We start from the raw sequence: 22627 nt of genomic DNA on the forward strand, positions 1-22627 counted from the left end.
TTTTATGAAATGGTTACCGCACAATACGCATATTTTTTTTATAAAAATGTTACTCTAAATAAAAGATCTAAAAGCATTTTACGTTAGATAAAATGATCCCTGATAGCAGGAGCAGAGCTTTTTTCCTGTCAAAAAATAATATATATTATTTTCCCCACACTTTTCATTGTTTATTCTGACTTCGGAGCACAGATTCTCCAGCTGTCAATTCCACTTTGGATATTTTTGCCATTTGACAAAATAAAATGAATCCAATAAGAAAAGATCCTGATGACTGGTAGCGGTATAATTGTACTGACAGCACAATTCAACATTGAAATCTGTGAAATATTTATAGATCATTAAATGTTTAAAAAAAAATCGATGGTTGTCCTCAAAATGTACCAAAATATGTGTAGCACTCCAGAATCCTTTGTGAATGTCATGTCATTATACGCAACCAGCTTCAGCAGATTTTTGGGTTTTCATTGATTGTGACTTTGTCTACTGGGTCAGGATGTCACGATGATGTTCTCATGCATATATCCAGAGCATACATACTTTTGTAACACCTGCTTCTAGAAAACAGACACTGTAGCAAATACAGACATCACAGTAAAATCCCAATTAGTATACGAAATGTCAGACAACCAGTGTTCATTCAAATGCTGTTTAGAAAACTAATCTTGTCTAAACGGTATTATGGATGGAGAAAGAGCCAACAAACAAAATGTCTTACATATGGTGTATTAGAAATACACAAACGCCAATGGACCCACCATTTTACTGATGTTTTACTATTTAATTAATTTGAGTCTTCGCACCAAACTGGGAATTACATCAATTCATCATCATATTTCTTTAGGGATGATGTGCGTCACGTTTAGCCGCTGAAGTGACACTAAATGGATTAGCCTGTCAATCTCTGCCAAAACCTTAAATCAAATCAATGATGCCAGTTCCATTGAGGGCAATCCATACAAAATACTAAGAGATAACTTAAGATGGCAGCCATCTTAAAATACAGACAGCCTCTGATTTGTGTAAAGGTGCGCTATAGGAAAAATGTCAAAATCTTGAAATGTTAAAATATCTAAATCAGTGGTTCCAAAGTGCGAGGAAGTCTACATCAAGTGATCTTGTTTGGGGTTAAAGTCATGCATGATTCCAGTATTTGAAGGCAAATTGTAAAGATTTTTTGTTGTAATCAAGATTAATAGATTAGTGAGGCAGTTTTAAAAATAAGAAGAAAGACCTTGAGGCGTAGTGGTTTGACAGTCGGTGACACTAGTCTAATCAAGTTTACTCTCTTGGGAACTCAGTGTATGATGTGAGCTGAGTCAAATCATATTCAATTTCATGGGCAAACAGGGCTTCCTGTTTGCATTTCATAATGATAAAAAATGGAATACCATTCCTCCTTTTTCATGATGACTTGCAAAGTCTTAATTATTAAAGCAATTCTAGTTAACATTCATGACTCATCTATTACACCATGAGAACAGAGACACATTTTGTAATATAAACCAAACTAAAAATGCTCAGTCAAGCATTTACAATTCAAGAACAGTCTAGCTTAGTAATTATTGGGACCAATTCGAGACTAGGATGATTTAGGAAGCCTTTTCTGAATAAAATTGCATTATTACATGGGCTCATATTTAATAACAATGAGTTCATATCTATTCCATTTTAAGTGCTCTTGGCGAAATGTGAAGTTTTTTCACAATTCAGAATTTGCTGTAATTCATTTGTTTGTTTGAAAGATGCGCCCTGTTGGTCAATCTTGGTATCATTTTTTTGTACGTAGTGTATTAGTGTGTAATATTTACAGATATATATAAGCATTTTGCATGTTTTGATAGATGTTGAAAGGAAAGTTGAAAAGACACGGTTGCATTATCAAATGCGTTTGTATATCAGTTTTGCATTTGTTAACGCTATCGGGTAGTTTTAAGGTTGAATTTGGTGTGAGGAATATTTCCAACATGATAGAGCGTTAACTTTTAGCAGCAGTCCATAGTTAGTTCAGCTCTGAACTGCCGCAGTACGTACCTATACCTTTAACAAAAACGTTCACATATTGATCCTGTGGACATTTCTCGTTGAAACTGAAACAATGTTTTTAAGACCAGGTTGGTTTTGTCAAACCATAGTTACACAGGATTTGAACAGGAGCTCCTCGATTCTTAAGTACATGTTCTTCAATTAATTGTGCGAAAATTACAATCCATTAATCGAAACTCTACATTTTTTATAAAAAAAAATTATTTTCTTTTGGAGACTACAGTGATATGTACTTATTGGAACATATTTCGTGACATGCTAAAAAGTGCAATAAGGTACCTTTACAGTCCACAGATATTTAAATTCTGAACCGCCGCAATACATACCTATCAACGTAATAAAAATGTGCCATGTATTGAACCTTTTAGTGCCACGTAGTGGACATTTCTCTTTGAAACGGCGGAGAAACATGCAGTGAGGCACGTAAAAATGGTGTCGTGCGAAAAGTACACAGAGGTAAATATTTTTTGTAACCGGGTTGGATTCAAACCGTGTGCCGGAACACTTAGGCAACACAAGATTTGCTGTTGTTTTTGTGCTGGGTGAAAAATTGTTGCTAGAGGAAATTTGGCTTGCGGGTGACCTCTCATTAACAACCTGTCCTCTGTGATAGCAAGCTAGTAAATCTGTTCTAAAATGTATTTTCTTTAAGGGTTTTGGAATGTCTTTGAGCCCCTTGTTTAATGAACTGATGCTAGTGCTTGGACCAAACCTCTTTTTAGACCTACGTTTCCACTTAACTGATTTGTGAGCCACATACTGTAATGATCAAATACAGTAGTTAATTAGATAACCTACACCCCCAACCCTCAAAAACAAACCAAAAAAAAATCAATATTGCACCACTGGAATTAAACTGGTTCATTTTAGCAGAGAGCTTCTGCTATGTCAATGCCTACCCATTACTTACGTAGGCATCTTTCTCCATTGATGGCCATAAAAAAAAAAAGATTTTCTTAAAACTATTTTTAGTGATGACATGGATAACTTCTTGTTGTTAGTTTTCTTTTGCTTTCCCTAATTTATGTCTAACTTGTTAGGCTTGAAGCATCGTTGTGCGGACTGATTTGTATGACATCAATGTCCTGTGAGAGCAATTCAATAAGATATGGAGCCGTCTGCTTTCTATAACTCTCACGGTACTTTGATGTCACACAACGATCAGTCCACACACATTAGTCACAATATAAGGACGGTGTGTTCATTTCCCACACCCTGTGTGGGTGTACGGCATTAGTACTTGTTTTTAATATCCCAAGCCATAATATAATCAAGGCTTTTTAAACAATTTTTGGACCAGACTGCCTTGGCTTATGAAATTTGTGTAATTAATTATCCCATATCCAAAAACCACCAGAAGATTTACACCTAGTAAACTCTCTCGCTCTCTCTTTTTCTAGATAATAATTGGGCTCTGGACCAATTACTGAACATGGAGTTTGTGTACTTCCGTTGTTGCATGCACACACTGAGAAAATGCCATTGAGATTAATGAGAATGCTAATCGACAGCTGTTTCCAGATCATCTGGACCATTTTGGTAGAAAACATGAAAAAAAAAAAAAAAGAGAAAGCCAGATTGGATACTGGTACCTGGTCGTTCCAAAGGGGCTCTGCGTGCTTTTACTTCTCAAAAACTGCTGATTCGAATATCTCAAACTTTGTGTGAAATATTCATAATCTAACAGTAGCTCTAACAGATCCGTTATAGTCCACAATTGCTATAATGATCTCAGTGTTAATGCATTACTAAATTAGGTTAATATTATATGTCAAAGTTTCTCTAAAGCACTTTGTGTTGCACACACTGTTCTTTTGGTTTCTCTGCAGCTCCCCCTTACGTCTGACTACTTAAGATAGGAATACCTAAGGCCCCTGCCTGCAGCATTAGCCCCAGAATTCTCCACAAGCAAAGTACATTTACAAGACTGGGTCTTAGTGACCTAGATTTGTCAGGTCAGATTCATCAAGTCACTTGCATTACAGCCGCCCTGTCAAAAAGTGATACTCATATTCACAACATGACAACTCATTTTAGAGCAAGTTGTGCAGATTCATGCTCTGTCTTGGATTGGAGGAGGCACGAACGGGTCATAGTTAAGAACGCGGGCTAGTGAACATGGAAAAGAGAGGGATATGTTATCTGTGGCCTGCGGCGTATTCAATTCACTGTCATACCCGTAGCGCTTCACGTCTTAAACCCAGTATGTCAAAGAAAGCTCAGTCGCACTGGTTTTTACTGGACTTCTTGTTGAGTACAAAATGGCCCTCTCTTTCTGTTGCTCTCTTCTCTGTAATTTCTTACTGCACCTTGACACAACTTTTTATTGGTCCCTTGTGGCCTGGGGCATATTTCCACGGAAACAGAGGCCGAAACAGCGGATGACAAATTGCTCCAAGGTGCTGTTTATTCACTCTCTTGCTTTTACAGCAATTCCAGCCAATTATTTTGAAGTCTGACACTTAAAGCGCAATCAGCGGTGGATCATTATCTGGCGGGAGTGATAGCCAGCAGCCTCCTTCCCTGGTTTGCCCAATTTGGCAGGGAGATTGCAATTAAGGGCGCACAACTCTTCCCTGTCTCAAACTTTCTTCACGCAGTTATCGCTCTTGAAACGTCGAATGTCCCTTACAACTTCTCTGCATGAGAGATCGTGTTTGAAAGCGGATAAGGCAGCCTGGAACTTATAACCGATCCATCGTGATGACATGCACAGTTGAGACATCTGATTTCTGACAGGGTTTGATGTTCTCTTGGTGTGATTTACGAGGTAACGCTGATGTTCAGAACAGTCTCAGGTGAGAAGAAGGGAGAAAAATGCAGACCCCGCAAGCCGGTCTTTCCACAATGTCACCAAGCCTGTTGGAGATAGCATTCGGATATAGATGTTAAACCTTGGATTATTTGTGCAGCAATAACCTCAGGCGTCCCGCTGCTAAGACAGGCGTCCCTCATGGAGCAAATTCCAACAGCTGTGCAATGTCCTTGTGATGAGGGAAGTCAGGAGAGGACGACAGGGAAAGGGAGGAGCATACCTGAATAAACGACCAATGAATATTCACTATTGTTGTATCCATGTCAAGCTTCCCTGTCGTTCAATAAACATACAAATTTCCCATCAAAGACCCAACTGGTATTATGTAATAGACATTTGTTTTCTGCCAATGAGTGAACAGTTTTGCTATTCCAGGAGTAAAATGCGAAAACCCCATTTGTTTTGCAAAATATTGAATTTCTTTTTTACCCACTGAGACTCCTAAAATTTCTCAGATTACAGGAACTCATCAAGCAGTTCCCATAAAACCTGCTTACAGCAGGCTAATTACTCTCACAACCGCCACACGCATTACTAATTACTTATCAGATCATTAGCCCATTGTCAGAACTGAATAAAGATTTTGATATTACAGATTAAACTTTGTAACCGAAATTCAACTTCTAGTGATGCCAGTCTATTGGTAGAAGCAGCATGGACTGTATAGTTGAAGTTACCCTACGTCTTCCTTCAGGAATACCATGCATGATACAAAACATCTTCCAAACTACTTGGTAAGTTGTGTTTGCTCATCGATATCCAACTTTGCTGTGGGCTTCAGAGCAGGTAAATTAAGATTTTTTATATCATCGTACAAAAAAAGTATAAAAGAGCTATAAATATCTACTTTTGAGTCTCGACAACCTGTCAAGTGCTTCGCCTTTTGCTTTCACAATAATTTTATGCGTTTCAAAAAAAGCATCACATGAATGCGTTTTAGATCCATCTACTTTTTACCTTGTTCTGAAAGCCAGATTAAAACGGCTTCAACTAGGTCAGTGGTACAGTTGTTTCATTTTCAGCACTTACACTGCTACAGTCTTGTGTTAAGCTGCCCTCTACAATACCATCAAAGCTAACAAAAACATTTAGCAAGGTCTTGGATGCGTAACAAGGAAACTCTTAATGCACCAAAGTAATTTTATCTAGGTAAGAGGGGACCGGAAAAAGACGCTTGAACAGAAGTCTACAAATACAACACAGAGCAATAGCAGCATCTTCTGGTAGGATGTACCTACTAGCTACAAAACAGCACTGAGAAAAAAGAGAATTACACCTTCCGGGACTAAATGCAAATATTGAAGCACTCAATCATCAATCAAAATGCAACAGGAGGTCTCTATTATACATCTTCATAATTATTGTCATAAGGGAATTTGAGAAATTAGATCCTTTTAACATATATTAAATATTTCTCCTAGACATGAATATCAAATGAATACCTTTGCCTCACATTTTTTTTCATTTAAAAAAAATATTCTCAAAGCAACACAATTTTCTCATTTTTAAAATTTAGAAGCGAACTCAATAAAATGATGCATTGCTCTCAGACTTTTCACCTTCTCTAGAGACTGGTGCTCCGTTATTTTTCTCATCTAAAGTTCATTAAAGATCTCAAAAAAAGAACATACTGTGCACAGATGTTACCTTTTTTTAAAACAAGCAGGTATTTATATTTTATTAAGCTGCTAAACCCTTCCTTATGAAACGTGAATGAAAGAAAAAAAACAGTTTGTATAATGAAGTCTTAAAAGAGATTATAACAAAACAATAATCATGTTTCTTATACTACATTCTCATGAACTCTTTTCTGCTCAGAACTTCTCCTTTTGGAAAAAACAGTCAAGAAACTTTAAACTAAAATGAGATCTGAAAATAACCTCCAAGTCTTCAGAGTTTAGGAAAAGCTACTTTTCTTTTAGTGCGATGTTTGTGGGAAAAATATAGAGAAAATAGGTGTGAATATCAGCGATAAATAGAATATAAGAGTTATAAGAGAATATAAAAAATCACAAGTCACAGACCACAGGACTATAATTAAAAATAATAATAATAATAATAATCATAACATTAAAGACATAAAGTTGGTCCCTGTTCATTAAGAGATCATGTGGGTGTCAGAAGATAACTTTAATTGTGTTTGCTAATACTGTGTTGATTAGTTTCTCCGCATACCCCTGTTTATAAAAGCAGCCATGTTTCCAATACCCTTCAAAATGCGCAAATTAAAATTGCGAAGTGAAAATACGCCTAACGCGGCTAATTTTGCCAACACTCCCAAATATTGCAAAAAAGTTGATTATTCAGGATTTGAAAAAGGGATCATTCGCAAAACTGTAATGGAAACAGGTCATTTTCAGGTCACATGGCGTATGTAAAAAGTCATATGATCATTCTTCAGTGTATTGTAACCTCCAACAAACACTTAATATGTTTTTCGAGTATAACGGGGCTTTCCCTGTCAGTAATGCTTAGACAGTTTATATTGCACACTTCTGCAGTCAGTCTGGCTCTCAAACGGCCACTGAAGCTGTTTGTAGCCACTCGGTTAATGCTCGTGTTTATTCCAGCTACATGCTGCTTCTGTAAAGATAGATGCATACGCCTCCTTTGTATAAATATATATACAAAATCCATCAAATCCCGTTGCCATGACTTATTGCGAGAGGCAAAAGGTTACATCTTAGTCGAATAACATTGATTAATGCGAACACAGTCATTTCACAATACTTTTTCGTAGACATTTATTATATATTGCCAAAGTTTTGCGCAAACCTGTAATGGAAACACGTCTACCGATGACCGCCATAACTTGTGTGACATGCATCCTGCCGCCAGAGGACTGACTTAACCCATCTCACAACCACCCACTTCCTGTTTACTCTTAACTGAATCCAGCAGTTGAAAAAACATTTCAAGATCAACTTATCAATCTTGCTTCTTCATCAATGTGCTTAACAACTGAATCCCCTGAGGCAATGCAGATTACTCACATATGAATGACAGCAGCATCTACAGCACAGAATCTGTTTACAAGCTCAATAAAAACAAAAACAGTACAGGGAATCCTCTTAACTTTTCTACTCATAGCTTTACTCTAGCAGTTGCTGTCATTTAATAATGAGCTACCATGTTACAGCACAACTCTAAAGCTGCAGTGAACCTAATGCATGACAAAGTGGTACAAAGACTAAAAATATCAGCTTGACCATGCATACGGCCTACAAAGCCATCTGGAAGGACATCTTGCAGCAGAGTATCCCCAGACTTTTTATAACTTGGGATACCATCATCCTGTGGCTAGCCACCTTATTGGAGCCAGGGATAACTCAATCCCTGGTCTACATATTGTCTGCGATACAACTATAACCTGAACTCCATTTCCAGTGCTTAACAAAAATGTTGAAATTCTCGAAAGGACTACATTGCACTCAACTGTCTGAGGACTTCAACAAGGCCAAGGCCATCCAATTACCACCTCACTGGCCATGGACTGCACCATAGAGTTCCAACCTATCCCAGAGCAAGCTAATCAATGTCTTCAGGATCTTTAGAAAATCACAGGTAGGTGAGTTTCATGGTTGGAGCTAAACTCTGCAGCACATTGGACCTCCAGGGTAATATGGCAATACTTCATCAATTAAGAATTTTCCATGATGTCCTAAACCATTACTTTATCACTTACATAGACCTACAACATCCTGATTTAGTCCCAGACCAGAGAGCAACATGTTCCACTTGCCAAGATAGTACCAACTATATGTGAAAGCTAAAAGGTGCACATTCAAGCAACTACAGATTTCTGGGATTTGCCCACTTCTTTAGATGGTTCATCAGAAACTATAGAAACTATATAAATTTTTTTTGTTTGTTTTTTTTGTATCCTATATTTATATGGGCAGATCTTGAGTTCTCTTGTAAATAGTTATAAATCTGAAATGTCTAATAAATAAAGAATCATAAGAAAAAATCTTGACACTATAGCATCATTACTTACCTCACAACTTTCAATAAGTCACAATGGAACAAATCAGCATAAAATATGTGTATCTAGGACCCCGAAACCACAGAAGCGGCACCTCCACCACCTCAGGAGATTAATGGATCTCTTGCATACTTGAAGGAAATCAGGGACTCTAAACAAAGAAGACACAATACTTGGTGGATTGGGAAGGATACATAAAAGAAAGTCTCTGATGTGTATGTTAAGTTTTAACTTAAAATACCCCACAGATTATTTTGTTAACACTTTTTTGGTGGTCCCTTTTGAAAACTCTGTTGACAGTAAGTAACTTTGCACCTACGTGTCAACTAACTTTCATTAGAGTATAAGTAGACTGATTATTATCTGCTAACTCTTTATTGTGATGATCTACCAACAGACATTCGACTGTTTACAGGTAACTTTTCAAGAACATGTCAACTTATTCTAACCCTAACCCTATCGGTGAACTAATACTCTACTAACACTCTACTGAGAGTCAGGAGATATGTAGTTGCAATGTTACTTATAGTCAATAGAATGTGTTAAAGAGGCCATCAAAATAAAGTAAAAATATTATTTATTATAGCTTTATAGGCCAGTTTAGTGTATGAGCTAGTTTTTGTGTTTGTCCATTTAAATGCTGGTGCTCCTGGCCCCATTTTCAGCAATGAAAAGGTCGGGAGCTCACGAGTGGTCATCTTAACAAAAGGTGTGAGTTTTTCTGGTGAATCTGGAACTGTTTATGATTTCTTGGAATCAGTAGGTGGATTTTTACCATTATACTGTAAGCTGGTTATTTTTGTGCTGGCTTCAAAATATGAAAGTAATTTTTACATAATAGGTCCCCTTTAAAAGGTTTATTTTCCCCTTCATGTGTTCTGGTGTACATACAGTCCATAATTATATGGACACTTTATATCATCTGGTGAATAGCCAGTATCATGCTCTGGAGCGCGAAGGCATGATTTAGCACATGCTATAGATTTCCACACTGGATTTTTATGACCCATAAATCCACAGCCATTGAAGCAAGTCTTGTCTATAAAACCAAGTGCTATAAAATCTGTTCATCTCAGTGAACTAAAATAAATAAAATTAATTGCATTTTATGCTTCATTGAGGGCATCACTACAGGGTTAAAGATCGACAGTGATTTGAACGCGCTAAACAGGAGTTAACTGCGATACAAGTGATGATGCGAACCGAATGTGTTGGTTCAACGTACAGAGGACATATCTACAGGGTTTGACTCAGAAACCAGGCAGAACTGAGCTTCTCCTTACAGCACGCTAGCAGCAAAGCAGTTGAGCTGAAAGTGCCATAACCGCCAAAGCCCTTGAGCAAGATGGCAAGACCTGCTGAAATATTTATCAGTGAGAGCCACATTCACAGTTTAAATGCTGAATATGGCACATCAAACAGGGTAAACTGAGGCTCAACCCCTACATGCTTGATGCAAGAGAAAAATCCTCACTGGTTCTTATGGAAGCACAAGCAGGCATATTTGAGCTTTTTGTTTATTATATCTGAAGCGCTATATGTGTGTGCATTGATCAGTGTGCTAATCTCAAAATTGAATCTGCTAATATATTTAGTGATATATTAATAATACTCTTATAATGTATTCTAAATACGGGCTTCATAGAAAGTGTTACGGAGAATAAAAAAAATCTTTATTTGTGCTCCAAAGATGAACATAAGTCTGGTAGGTTTGCAATGCAATGCGGCTGTGGAAGATCAGCACATAGAAGCTTCTTCAGCATTCTGATCCTCTAATCCAATGCCTCTTAAATCTGTCCCGGGGACCCTATACTACTTTTTGAGTCCCCAGGACAGATTTCAGAAGCACTGCTCTAATTGGGCTCCAGTAAAGTGTCCTCAAACTCACTTCAGCCAGCATCGCCAGTCTGGACCTGTTCCAGGCGAAATCTAAAAGAGGCCGGTCAAGACAAAGTGCATCAGTGTTAAGAATTAGAACAGGACTACTTTCTGTCTGGTCCCAGAACCTTTTAAAGTTTTAAATGCACAGATACAAGCAGACTCTCCCTGTACAGAGACTGTGACCTCAATAATGTGTGTAACATTTTTCTTCTTTCCCCCGTCCATCATGATTTCATTTAACCATACTGAACACAGACGATTAACAGTACAAGAGCAGGCCGCACAATGGCTCTCTGATTAAATTTATGTTTTAGGACTGAGCTACTGTAAATCTCCCCCATACTCTGCTCCTCGTGGACAGACATGCAAATAATAGATGGCCGTGGAAGCCGTTCCAATGAGAGACTGCATTCTGATTCTCACAAATAAATGCACAAATATAGAACAGGCCTAACTGAGCACTCACGTATTGTGTGCCGGCCCAAAAAGCTTCTGATGTGCTGACCACAACATGCAACGTGGCCAAATTTCATGGATTACATGGTGTTTAGCTCACAATGCTTGAGACTGCGGCTCCATAGAAGAGCAGCGGTCTCTGATCCAGGACCCCAGCGGTTCCATGCTACTTTTCCCGTCTGCCGGAGAGGCCTGTCTGAAAGGATTCACCAAAGCAGAAATAAAGACAGAAACATTGTGTGGATAGTTTGGACTAGTTTAGAGAACGCAAATACGAAAACAGAGTGTGATGAGAATTTTTACTGGGCTCTTTTGTGTTAGCCTTGCTTAGTCCAGAGAGTGAATTTTAAGAAGGGACAGCCATCCAGAAAATGTTCCAATTTCATGGGTTTAAAATATAGCGTCGTTTATTGATGTAGGTACTGCCTGAACAAGTCTTCTTTGTCGGTATTACAGCTGACTTTTATTATCTGTACAGTAACCACTGTGACTTTCTATTGGCTTAATGTTTTACTGAACCTAAGACACAGAATAGATAAAGTTACTGTTTACAAGCTCTTGGTGACCGTATGTAAATTTTTCAGGCAGAACAAAGCCGTTTTAAGCTTCTGTTTTAAGCCCCTCAGGATCAGTGGATTAGCACAGAATCACGGTTTTACACAAATTATGGTAATTAATTGCATTTCAGGACATCTTACAAACCTGAAAGTGAATGGCTAATTTTACATTTTAAACCACTGCCGTGGTGAAAAAAATTATTTACCAATATTTTTTAACAAGACGATTTTTTATTGCACAGTATCACATGCATAAAGTGTATGCAAAACCAGCGTTGAAGCTGCTGAATATATTAAATAATATTAAATATCATTGAGTTTCTCAATGAATTCTAACCAAAGACATTGCTTTAATTCTCACATATATTAGCGTTCTAAAAGCCACACTTTTTCCTGCCCAAAATGTAGGTTCATACCAAATTTGAAACACGACTTTTTTGGCAGCAGTTAGTACAGCAGTGCACTGAGAAATCGTGTGCTGATTAGCATTTGCGCTAGAAATAACCCTCTCGCATATAACTCGCATCTCGAAATTGGTGAATGATTTGGCGTTCAAAGAACAAAGGGAATAGACAGGCATTGTGAGACACATGTAGCAGCACAAGCCTGTAGAGAAGTTCATAGCGTAAAAGATGATGGGCAGGGTTTCAGGCATTTCTTGAGACTTACAGTCATGTGTGTTGGAGCAGGGTTGGAGATTTCTGTCATAATGCTTTTTTCAGTGTTGCAATGTATAACTATCAGTTGAGACCAGGAAATCCTCCTGAAATATTGGATGAGAAAATAATAAGGGCTGAAGGTGTAGTGAAATGCAGCATTAAAAAGTGTATAAATCACTAGTTCTTTTAAAAAGACATTGTCCAACACCAGTGGTCTTGCCTCCCTTTAATCCATTGAGTTTTAATAGACCCCTAAGGTAAAAATCGCATGAGTGGAGGCAATACATCCATCATGCTATGACTGACCTATTATTCTGTTCACGATGTCCAAGAGTCTGTCAGGATGAAAAAATAAAGCTGTTAATATGAAGACAAACGAAAAAGTAAATAAACAGCTCACTCACTTGGATATCGCTGATTAATTTCACGTCGGAATCACTTGAAATGCGTTGCTGTGTTCTTATAAATATCATTCTGCTTTAAATTTTAAATTGCTTAAAAGGCACTACTGTGAAAAGAACTACGACTGGTTTAAATAGACCATTTATTGTTATATCATTTCAGAACACTGTATGCAACTGGAACCTGTAACTAACTATAGTATAACTGGCCTTGAAGGACAGCAATAATTTTAATTTAGAGAATAGAGTGACCATGAAGCCTTTAACAGATGGCGAGTAGCTCAGCTATTAAAGCAAAGAGCGTGTCTCAGAAGAACAGGTACCACAAAGAGGGGGATGAGAGAGATGTTTTATTTTAGGTAAATGTGTAAGCTAACTTGTCCATAGAAAAAGTAATCTTGAATGTTTATTGTTTGTGTGTAAATGTAAAACTGTTGTAGTGTTTTACTTAGTATACACCCATGTAATAAGCAAAGACCCTGGTCGAACTCATCCTGACAAACTTTACTTTGCAGTAATAATGGGCTTAATGTACAGTATATCCTATAGCAGATGGTGTAACATTATGTGCTTCAATGCATCTTTAAAAATCTATTATAAATCTGCAATTCTCAATTATGTTGCTATATATAATGTCTGTCTGTCAGTAACACACTGCACAAGTCAAAGCCTGAAAACTCTGCCTTCATAAGTGTAGCAGCATCTCAGTAAGCCAGTGGAAATATTCTTTGCTCCACAACGTCACACCACAGGAACAGACGGTTCCTCGAGATGGGGCGTTCCGCTGTATTGAATTTAATTTGTCAAAAATGCCTGATACAGCAAAACATCTTTTATTTATCTGCTTGGTAAAGCCCCTTTTTAAATGAACAACTGAACCTGAGAACAGCGTGCCAGACTATCTTTCCTTTCACTCACTGTAAAATTCATTTTTATGCGGCTGCTGCTTCCCCCCCATGGAACCCACTGAAGGTTCTCATACAAAAATATGTGTGTTCTGCATTGACTGTCATCGGTATTACAGGGCTACGTTAATGGTGCATTGGGCAACATGTAAGCATATTTATTGTAACAGCTTAAACAGTGGGTGCTCTATGTCAAAAAAATTGCTCGTGTACCCTCAGATTAAGATTGTTATAATGTGTCCCAAGTACGGTTTAAATATGTTGAAGCATTTCAGACATGCAGCCTAAAGTCCATTTTGGTGTGCACTTTTTGATGATAAACAGTTTGGTCCATTGAAAATCTTTTTATAATTTTTGGAAGATTTGAAAAAGGTTGAAGGTGTTCTGAGCCCGTTTTGGTGAAAATAACATAGTCTTAAGGACAAGTTTTTGTGTTTTTCTTGAGACGTTTTGGAAGGTTTTTTATGATAGAAATTGACTTCAGGGTTAGTTCATCACAAGCCATTAAAATGACACAATTATTTTGTTTCTGTCCCTTTTAGTTCAAAGGTTATTTACAAAAACATGAGTAGCAATATTTGATTAAAAAAATTCTATTTGTTGTACAGGCTGTCCTCCATCTGTATGCCAAATTAAATAACTTTCCTGTAAGTGGTTCTATTGGCTGCCATAAATTCAATGGTGCGATAAGACAGAAAGAAGTGCAATAAAAACACTAAAATTTGCACCTATCTTTTTTTCGCATTCTGATTTTGACATGCCAACGCAACCTTTTTCAGCTTGTCTCTCCAATGAACACATGCATAGCTTTGTTCAGAATTCTGCATTAAGATGACTTGAATTTAAAATCAACAGCTCTGTTAAACGACCCCCGAAAAATGCTGCCAAGGCACACTTGCCAACAACAATTAGCCAATCAAGATGCAGTACTCGCTCCCAAACCCACCCTCCCATCTGTGTAACCACAGCTCTTGCCTATAACTGCCACATTCATCTTTTTTGTACTCTTGCATACTATGATTTATCAAATCAGCAAAGGTTATTACACAGAAGGGCACTGGGGTGGTGATGCATTCTGTGATTCTCGGGAGTTGGCTGTTACGATGATCAAAATAAGAACCCTTTGTATTAGGCAAATAAATCTTGAAGATGCCTTGAAGATGTAAATACTCTCCAAGTGTGGGGGTAAGGAGCAGTGGATCAGACTGACTTGAGCAATGAGGGCACCCACCCTGCATAGTGATGCTAATTGAAACACTCAGGGAATTGCACATCTCAAATGATTGACAGCTTTAGAACAGATTTATGATGCAGCTCACATGTACATGAAATATTTCAAGCTTGTCCCTATACCACTCTCTTTGACATCAAATCTATTTTTATAGCACTTCTTTCTTAAAATGATGTCAATGCATTCACGTTTGTTGCATCATTTATTATTATTACGTAAACATGGCCAGCCTCTCATATGTAAACAAATCAAACATGTCATTTATTTTAATATTTTTGGTTATACTCGCGAACATAAAGTGCAATTACGGCCATACCAACTGCATCTAAAATGTATAGGTGTTTTTTACTTTTGTTGTAAGTTTAAAAGTCTTTGCAAATCCCTTATTATATCCCTTATATTACAAACATATTAATATAAATTTAGTATATACAAAGGATACCAAGAGAAGGCAAGGGATATAGTGCCTCTTCGGAAACAAAACAATGCAAATATTGCAAAAAAAAAAAAAAATGTGTTTAAATCACAAATTTGTCCAACACTTTCCAATGAAAGTTACAGTTACAGTGTGAGGCAGCATCTCTATCGCCTCTTTAAACCATTTGTGTTTTAACATGCCCCTCATTGCAAAAGAGAAACTTGACTGTTTTCTTGGAGAGAACATGTCCAGTGTCAAATGCCCAAGGACCACACTCATTAGGCATTGAAAAGGCAAGAGGCATTGCATAACCCATATGGCCTGCAGGTCCACTCAAATAACCCAAATAGGGTAGTCACTGCTGTATTTACTTAATCGTGGCATTTCCTAGGGCATCAAATGATTGCTTTAAGGATGTTCTGGGAAACAAGGTCCTGTACATGTTGCATGATTTCTTGAAAGACTAGTGGGGAATGTGCCTGCGGTGTCTTTTGATGGGCTGGGCATCACCATTAGAGAAGCAATGAGAAAAGGCAATGGTGTGGCCAGAAGTCACTCTCTGACTTAATAACACATCTGTGTTTCTCTAGAAGCGCCCTCAATTTCAACACGTTTGGCTAGCAAAGATTCCAGATTAACCTCTACTGGGATTGGGTCGGATAATCCATCCAATCCAAGCTTGACAATTACACTTAACTTTAAAACTAAAACCAAACAAACCCAACACCAGATTCTTCAGAACAACTTCCGCTTAAGGTACATGATTGCGTTCTCTTTTTGACCTTTTTGACATATCAGTGATAAAATACATTTGTACTGTAGCCCTGAAGTTAATCAGCCCTCAGCACAGCAGCATAGGAGGTTAATCACTATGACTAACTTTGAGGCAACTGTCTGCGAAACTGACCTTAAAACGTCCACCTGCTGTTTTGACCCACATGTTTAGTTGTCTGGGATCCGACCTGCTAAAGATAGCCTATTCTTCACTTGATTCTGACATTTTTCCAAAGGCCTTTCTAAAGAACAACAACCTGGCTAACTGTAGTCAAGTGAAGTCAAGTGGGGTCTGCTTTATTGTCAGTTCTTAACACACGTACAGCACATACATACAGAGAACTGAAATTGCTTTGCTCTCAAACTCTCAGCTTCCTGACAGCCTGATGTATGAAGCTGTCAATCAGTCTAGCCTGGAGACTCCGCAGTCTCCTCCCTGAAGAAGCTGCGGTCAGGTGGGTAGGATCACCTGCAATGCAGAGGGATTTGCGGTTGAGACGGGTGTTGTAAATGTCCTGGAGGGATGGGAGAGAGATGCCAACGAACTTCTCAGTGGCTCTCACTATGTATTGGAGGCACGAAACCGCACAGGGATGCAGCTGGTCAGGATGCTCTCGATGGTGCCTCTGTAGAAAGTGCGCATGATGGGGGCTCTGGCTCTTCTCCGTTTGCGGAGGAAGTAGAGAAGCGGCTCTAGTTTGAACAACTGTAGACGTATCACATATTTCCCCTTAATTAGCCTGGTAATAGAGAAAGATGCTTTCAATCAGTTTCAGCATTGGTATTACTTGATCTATTTGGTAATGTTGACCAGAACATACATAATTAAAGTCTTTAGGATCTCTTGAAAAGTAAAAGCAGGTGTATTCGATTAGAGTTAGAGTTCAACTTTGCAGGACAGCCAATCGCAAGAAGCAGGGTTGGGCGTGCAAAGGGTTAATCCAAGATACACAGGCAGATCAGGAAACAGAAAACAAGGCGATATGAAACGACCAGACTTAGGCTAGAAACTAGGACTGTGTAGCGACATGCGCTAAACAATACTCGACGTTGAATGAGAGAAAGCCCAAGGTTTATATAATGTGAGTCTGATTGGAAGCAGCCGTGCGATGAGTGAAATCAGGTGTGTGTGAAAATGAACCACATTGCATGTAGTAAAACTGTGGCGGTACAAATGGAAATAAAATTCCAATAAAAAGGTAGCTACATATTCATTTAAAATACGTAAGCATGTATAAAATACGATCAGTAACAGAAAAACTATACAAAAATAGATTTATTTATTCAGACTGCACATTTGGAAGGGGAATATAAAAATAAAATGGGAACATTTCAGCAGGTGGTATGAGACGTGGGCCGTCATCGGTTTCGAAATGCATACTCCATGTGAAAGTGCTCCCGCGTAATATTTTACAAATGCCTGTTATAATAAATAACAAAAAGAATAAAAGCAGCCAGGTACGCTGCAGTAATACCAGCAAAAGAAAGGGCAGAGTGGATTCTCGTATTAGTTTTGACTGATATAAGACAGGTGGCAAGTCAGTAACACCTACTGTTCATTCCAAACGAACGAAAACGAACTGGAATCAGCTTCGATCGGATGTCAGATGTGCCCTGTTAGTCACTTCCTTTAAGTCCAGATTGAAAGCACATCTGTTTGACTGCGCATCTCCTAATTAAACTGGTTATCTGCTGCAGCGATTGCTCTGCGTCTGCTGTTCGCGTCCTGTTAATGTATATACACTTAATTCAGTTTTAGCTAATTTATTTTACTATATTTTTTAATTCTCTTTATCGTGACGATTTAACACTATGTATGAAATGGGCTATATAAATGAACACGCTTAAAACAACTGTTTGAAAAAAATTTGCAACAAGACGAACACTGCAATACTGCTTTGTATTCATAATATGTGGTCATTTTCACATTCAATAGATGCAAGATGGCATTAGTTATGAAAGTAAGTCTGCAGTGCGAGACATGAGAGCATTGTGAAACTGTTTGGCAAAACTTACAACTTTTGAGAAAATAATAACTAAGTAATAACTGTATTTATGAACTTTTTTTTTTATTTATACGCTCACCTGTTCACTATTCTCCATATGTCGCCTGGTGGTGTCCCTTATAACCAGTTCCTTATAATATTGTTAAAATGACAAAGCAAGTTACTGTCCATATGATTTTCCTTCATCAATATTAAATATTTTTAGTCATGCAAAGGGTAAAAACCGAGATACAGTTTTAAAAAAAAAATTTCTTTCCCAGCTAATCAGTCCATGTTGGATTTTAAGAAATAGCGCTTTAGGCAGTGCGCTCTAATCAATGTGCACTGTGGGTATAACTGAGCAAACAACTGTGGGGAGTTACATTAGAATTTAAACACAAAAAAGGTTCCCAAAATAGCTAAAATTCCAACTCAGTCAGAGTTTGCACTGTCTAGAATGTCATCCTACTGCGTATTGAACTAGAACAGGGAAAGGCACGTTAACATACAATACGTTATGCACGGCAGCTTTAAAAAAAGGAGCGAGACGGATCTCATACGTCTAGACCGCACGATCCAAACCGCCGGTGAGACAGTATGAGCTCCGTCCTGCCTATTTCGGAGGTGTTAATTAAACACTGTCAGCCTCTGGGACGTCATTGTCCACTACCTCATTGGCCCCTCTGCCGTAAATACATCCAGGGGCTCAAGGTCCCTTAGGCGTCTCATCAAACACAATGCCCTCCAAACACACACTCATAAACTCACTTCCTACACACAGAGGCGGACGGAACCCCTTCCCCCAGCCACCCTTTCAGATTTATAGAGGCTTCTGGTTTACAGTCAACTTGCCACCGCACTAAATAAATGACAGTGTTCTGCCAGGAGTAATAACCAGCATGTTGATGCACAAGGAGGGAGAGACGTCTTTGCTCGCTCCATCAGTCTCAGAGCACATCTTTAATATTATCTGCCTGCTTCCAATCCCAGGATAAGTGCTTTTACACACACACACACACACACACACACACACAAGCCATTCTACTGTTAGACCTCGCCTTGATGCAAAATGGTATAACTTCACGCTCCACTGTACGCAGCAATATCGGATAAAATAAAGGATATTTACTCTACACTTCCATATGTTGGACAATATCCGGAGACCCGGTTCAGTGCATGAGATTTGATTTTTCTCGAGGACAGAAGTGCCGTAAAAATATTGTGTGTGCGAGCGTGGGCCGTTTTTCCATAAACCTCAGTCACAGCAAGAGCAGTGTGAGAACACAGCTCATTTCCCAACAATAAATATAATAGACAGCAAATACTACAAATATTAAAGATGCAAAATGCTGTCATTATATCTTCACACACCTCTAGATAAGCGTGTTCAGTTTAACATCTGAAAAGATAAGGCCGTTTGTTCAATAAAACTATCTGCAGCTTAACAAAGACACCTGTGCCACCTAGTGACAGCAAATAAAACAGCATGTGACTGTTGGGTTTTGATTTGGATTCATGTTTTATTGCTAAGCAGGGTGATGCTATGCAATTAGTTTTAAATTAGCACAGTATGGCAAGATTAGCACCAGCGTGGCTCAAGCGTCGGACAGGGCTGCAGTTAAAACATCCCTGCTTTCGTTTCTTCCAAACTGCCATTCATGTTTGTATTTCATCCGGAAAAGCTCATCTTAAGACACCTTCTCTACCAGGAAGCCACTTGACATTCAAAGACAACACTGAACGTCTCCAGAAAATCCTGCATGTAAATGACGGAGACGCTGAAAGAAAAACCCGGAAATAAATGTTCCAATTGCAAATGCAAGTCGTGACGTTGAGAGACTTTTATTTTAAGCCGTCGTTTTAAATCGGCGTGTATGTACATTCAGAGATTTACAGCTGATGGCAAAATAGCGTCGGGAATTCATGTCATCAAAATCAAATCCATAATAGAAGGGAAAAAAAACAATCAATAACCTTTTTAAGAACAATCAGTGAGTATACATATCACTACTACAGAGATACCAGCTTGTGTGTGTGTGTGTGTATATATATATATATATATATATATATATATATAAAAAATGTGGCAGTAGGGCAAAAAAACAGTGCTTTCAGTGCAAAAAAACAACAAAGAATGATTCTCCTTATAATGAAGCCAGTTCTTGTGTCAGCTGCTCTTTCTCTTTCTGGAGTTTGATGATGGTTTGTTTGTTCTGTTCCAGCCGATCTTCCAGCCACTGAAGCAGCGGGCCGCTGATGGCCGACATCTGACTGCACAGGTTCTTAGTGAACACTGAGAAGAGCGCACACACACACACACACACGCACACACACACACACAAAAAGCGCTTAATGTCACAAATGCGAAATAAACAAGGCAAGTCCCACGCTTTAATCAAAAATACAAATAATGCATTAACCGACAAGGAAGCGGTTTTCGCAATTACCTGATCCGTTGTGTATCTTCGTGATCGGATCCAGGTGAGTTAAGCTGAAAAAAAAATATATATATATTGCATGAGGTCAGCATTCACTATGATTAACGATCCGAAACGCATCCGCAGGAAATACCTGTGAATCCTTCGGTATGTATCCTGTTCTTCTTGACAGAGGATTCTGGGAAGCTCCACGGCAGACTCCAGGCACACCTTCCCGATGGCTTCGTGTGGAACCACGTGGATGGGGATCTCAATCCGCTCATACCTTGTCACAAGCAGAGAAAGCAATTTCCACAGTTATGAGCACACCAAACGCTGAGAGAGCGGAAAAACAAACCACGCACACGTTTAGATCTCTGTCTGCGGAAGCTAAGAATCTAAGGTTTTGTGCTTAAATGCGTGAAATCAGCTTGTAAGGCGAATCTAAATGATGACGTATAGATCTGAGCTGCAAAACGAAAAATGCTAACTTTCAAATAAGAAGCAGGTTATTTACTCTGAGCCTTTCTGGGCTTGGACTGACTGGAAACAGGTGTACAGGACTCTACCGGTCTACAAGAGAAATAAAAGAAGACCATGTCAACAAAATGACGACAGAATAGCAACTCTTCGTTATCTGAGCTTAACGTACCTTTGTGTTTTTATCTTCTATGAAGCAGGAGAAGATGAGTCCCACAAAACCCTGGTCCATCATCTGATACATTGCTTGAGTCCTAACATCTGTAGAACAATTGGAATTTCATTCAAATGAAGGGAAGGTAATGATTCCACGCGTTAATATTAATAAAACTACTAACCGACATGTGACGGCCACACGGTGATGTGTGGATGAGAGTGGTACCAGCCCACGACCCTCATGGGACGTCCCGTCATCTCAGCCAACCTGTGCCCCGTATTAAGAAAATGGGCTAAAATAATATCAGGATTGCTCATAAATGACGTTTTGCCCAGTACAAGACTTAACAGTCCATTTTCATCTTAAACCTCTTCACGACCCCTCAGGCATTTTCTATAAGAGAAAAATTAATTCCCTTTTTTTTTTTCCAGTTTTCCAAAAATAATCAACTAATCCCAGGTTCTTATTTTTATTGCATGTTACGAAATGTCCCAAACATGAGCCAAAGCTGACACTTTTGATGGCATGACATTTCTACTGAAAAACGTATTAAATATAATATAAAGCCATTATTGACCCATACAAGTACTGTAGTTACATGCTCCTTCAGTCTGAGAAATACCGTGGTAATGTTTCTTTTTTAGTATTGCAGAATAAAGAAATAAACGATGTAAAGAGGTTATTAAGCAAAATAATGCATGCGTTATATGTAAGGGAGAGGATGAGAAAGGATATCTCGGCTTCGGTGGACGCTGCTGACAGCTGCTCCGGTGAAATCTCCACTCTGTCTTTCCTCTTGTCTGATCGACGCAGAATTATGACAGAATGAATGTGCACGATGCGGTTTGTGTCCACCTGTTAGGCATGAACACAGTCTCATAAACACAGCCGCGTTTATACAGAACAACGCGTCGTAGACAGAAGAAACCCAAACCTCGCCGATGCAGAGCCCCATTACTTCCTCTTTCTCCGTGCTCAGAGCGTGATTCATACAGACTAGAAACGCGTCCGACTCTAAATGTACAGCGCTCACGGCCATTATATGAAGCACGGGTTAACAGTGCGTCCGTTTTTCTGATTTGTTTGTTTGTTTATCGCTGTGCAGCACTTCCCCATCGGCGGAGCGCACGCGCTACATTCAATTCCTTCCGACGGGAAACAGGAGAGGGGGGAATCACGTGTTGATTTACGGTGACCGGAAAATATCAACTATGTTTTGGTTTATCTGGGAAGGCCACGTGACATCAAAAACGGTATCACAGAAATGAATTTCTTCAAAAAGTGAAAGTAAAATGTTAAATTTTGACTAGTGAAATATCACAGTAACTTGTCTTTCAGATGCAGTTACAGGTCTATCAAAAAAAAAAAAAAAAAAAAAAAAAAAATATATATATATATATATATATATATATATATATATATATATATATATATATATATATATATAAATTCCATTCTTA

The 22627-nt window shown here is 38.5% G+C and overlaps 1 protein-coding gene across 1 annotated transcript; it reads right to left on the reverse strand.

The window, feature by feature from the left end:
- Positions 1–19939: 19939 nt before the first annotated feature.
- On the reverse strand, positions 19940–22331 carry brcc3 (BRCA1/BRCA2-containing complex, subunit 3). The gene is made up of 8 exons (XM_043220722.1): positions 22102–22331; positions 21903–22022; positions 21349–21436; positions 21183–21271; positions 21048–21103; positions 20685–20816; positions 20561–20604; positions 19940–20406 (listed from the first exon to the last, which is right to left on the reverse strand). Exons 1-8 carry the CDS (start codon positions 22204–22206, stop codon positions 20258–20260), a joined length of 783 nt encoding a protein of 260 aa, XP_043076657.1. The 5' UTR covers positions 22207–22331; the 3' UTR covers positions 19940–20257.
- Between the last annotated feature and the right edge of the window lie 296 nt (positions 22332–22627).

The sequence above is a fragment of the Puntigrus tetrazona genome, chromosome 21 (assembly GCF_018831695.1).
Source record: "Puntigrus tetrazona isolate hp1 chromosome 21, ASM1883169v1, whole genome shotgun sequence".
NCBI lineage: Eukaryota > Metazoa > Chordata > Actinopteri > Cypriniformes > Cyprinidae > Puntigrus > Puntigrus tetrazona.

Coding starts and splice junctions, on each gene's coding strand:
- brcc3 (XM_043220722.1), bottom strand. CDS start 22,206: ATGGCCGTGAGCGCTGTACATTTAGAGTCGGACGCGTTTCTAGTCTGT. Junction 22,023..22,101: donor TGGGGCTCTGCATCGGCGAG/GTTTGGGTTTCT, acceptor CATGCCTAACAG/GTGGACACAAACCGCATCGT. Junction 21,272..21,348: donor CGTGTGGCCGTCACATGTCG/GTTAGTAGTTTT, acceptor ATTGTTCTACAG/ATGTTAGGACTCAAGCAATG.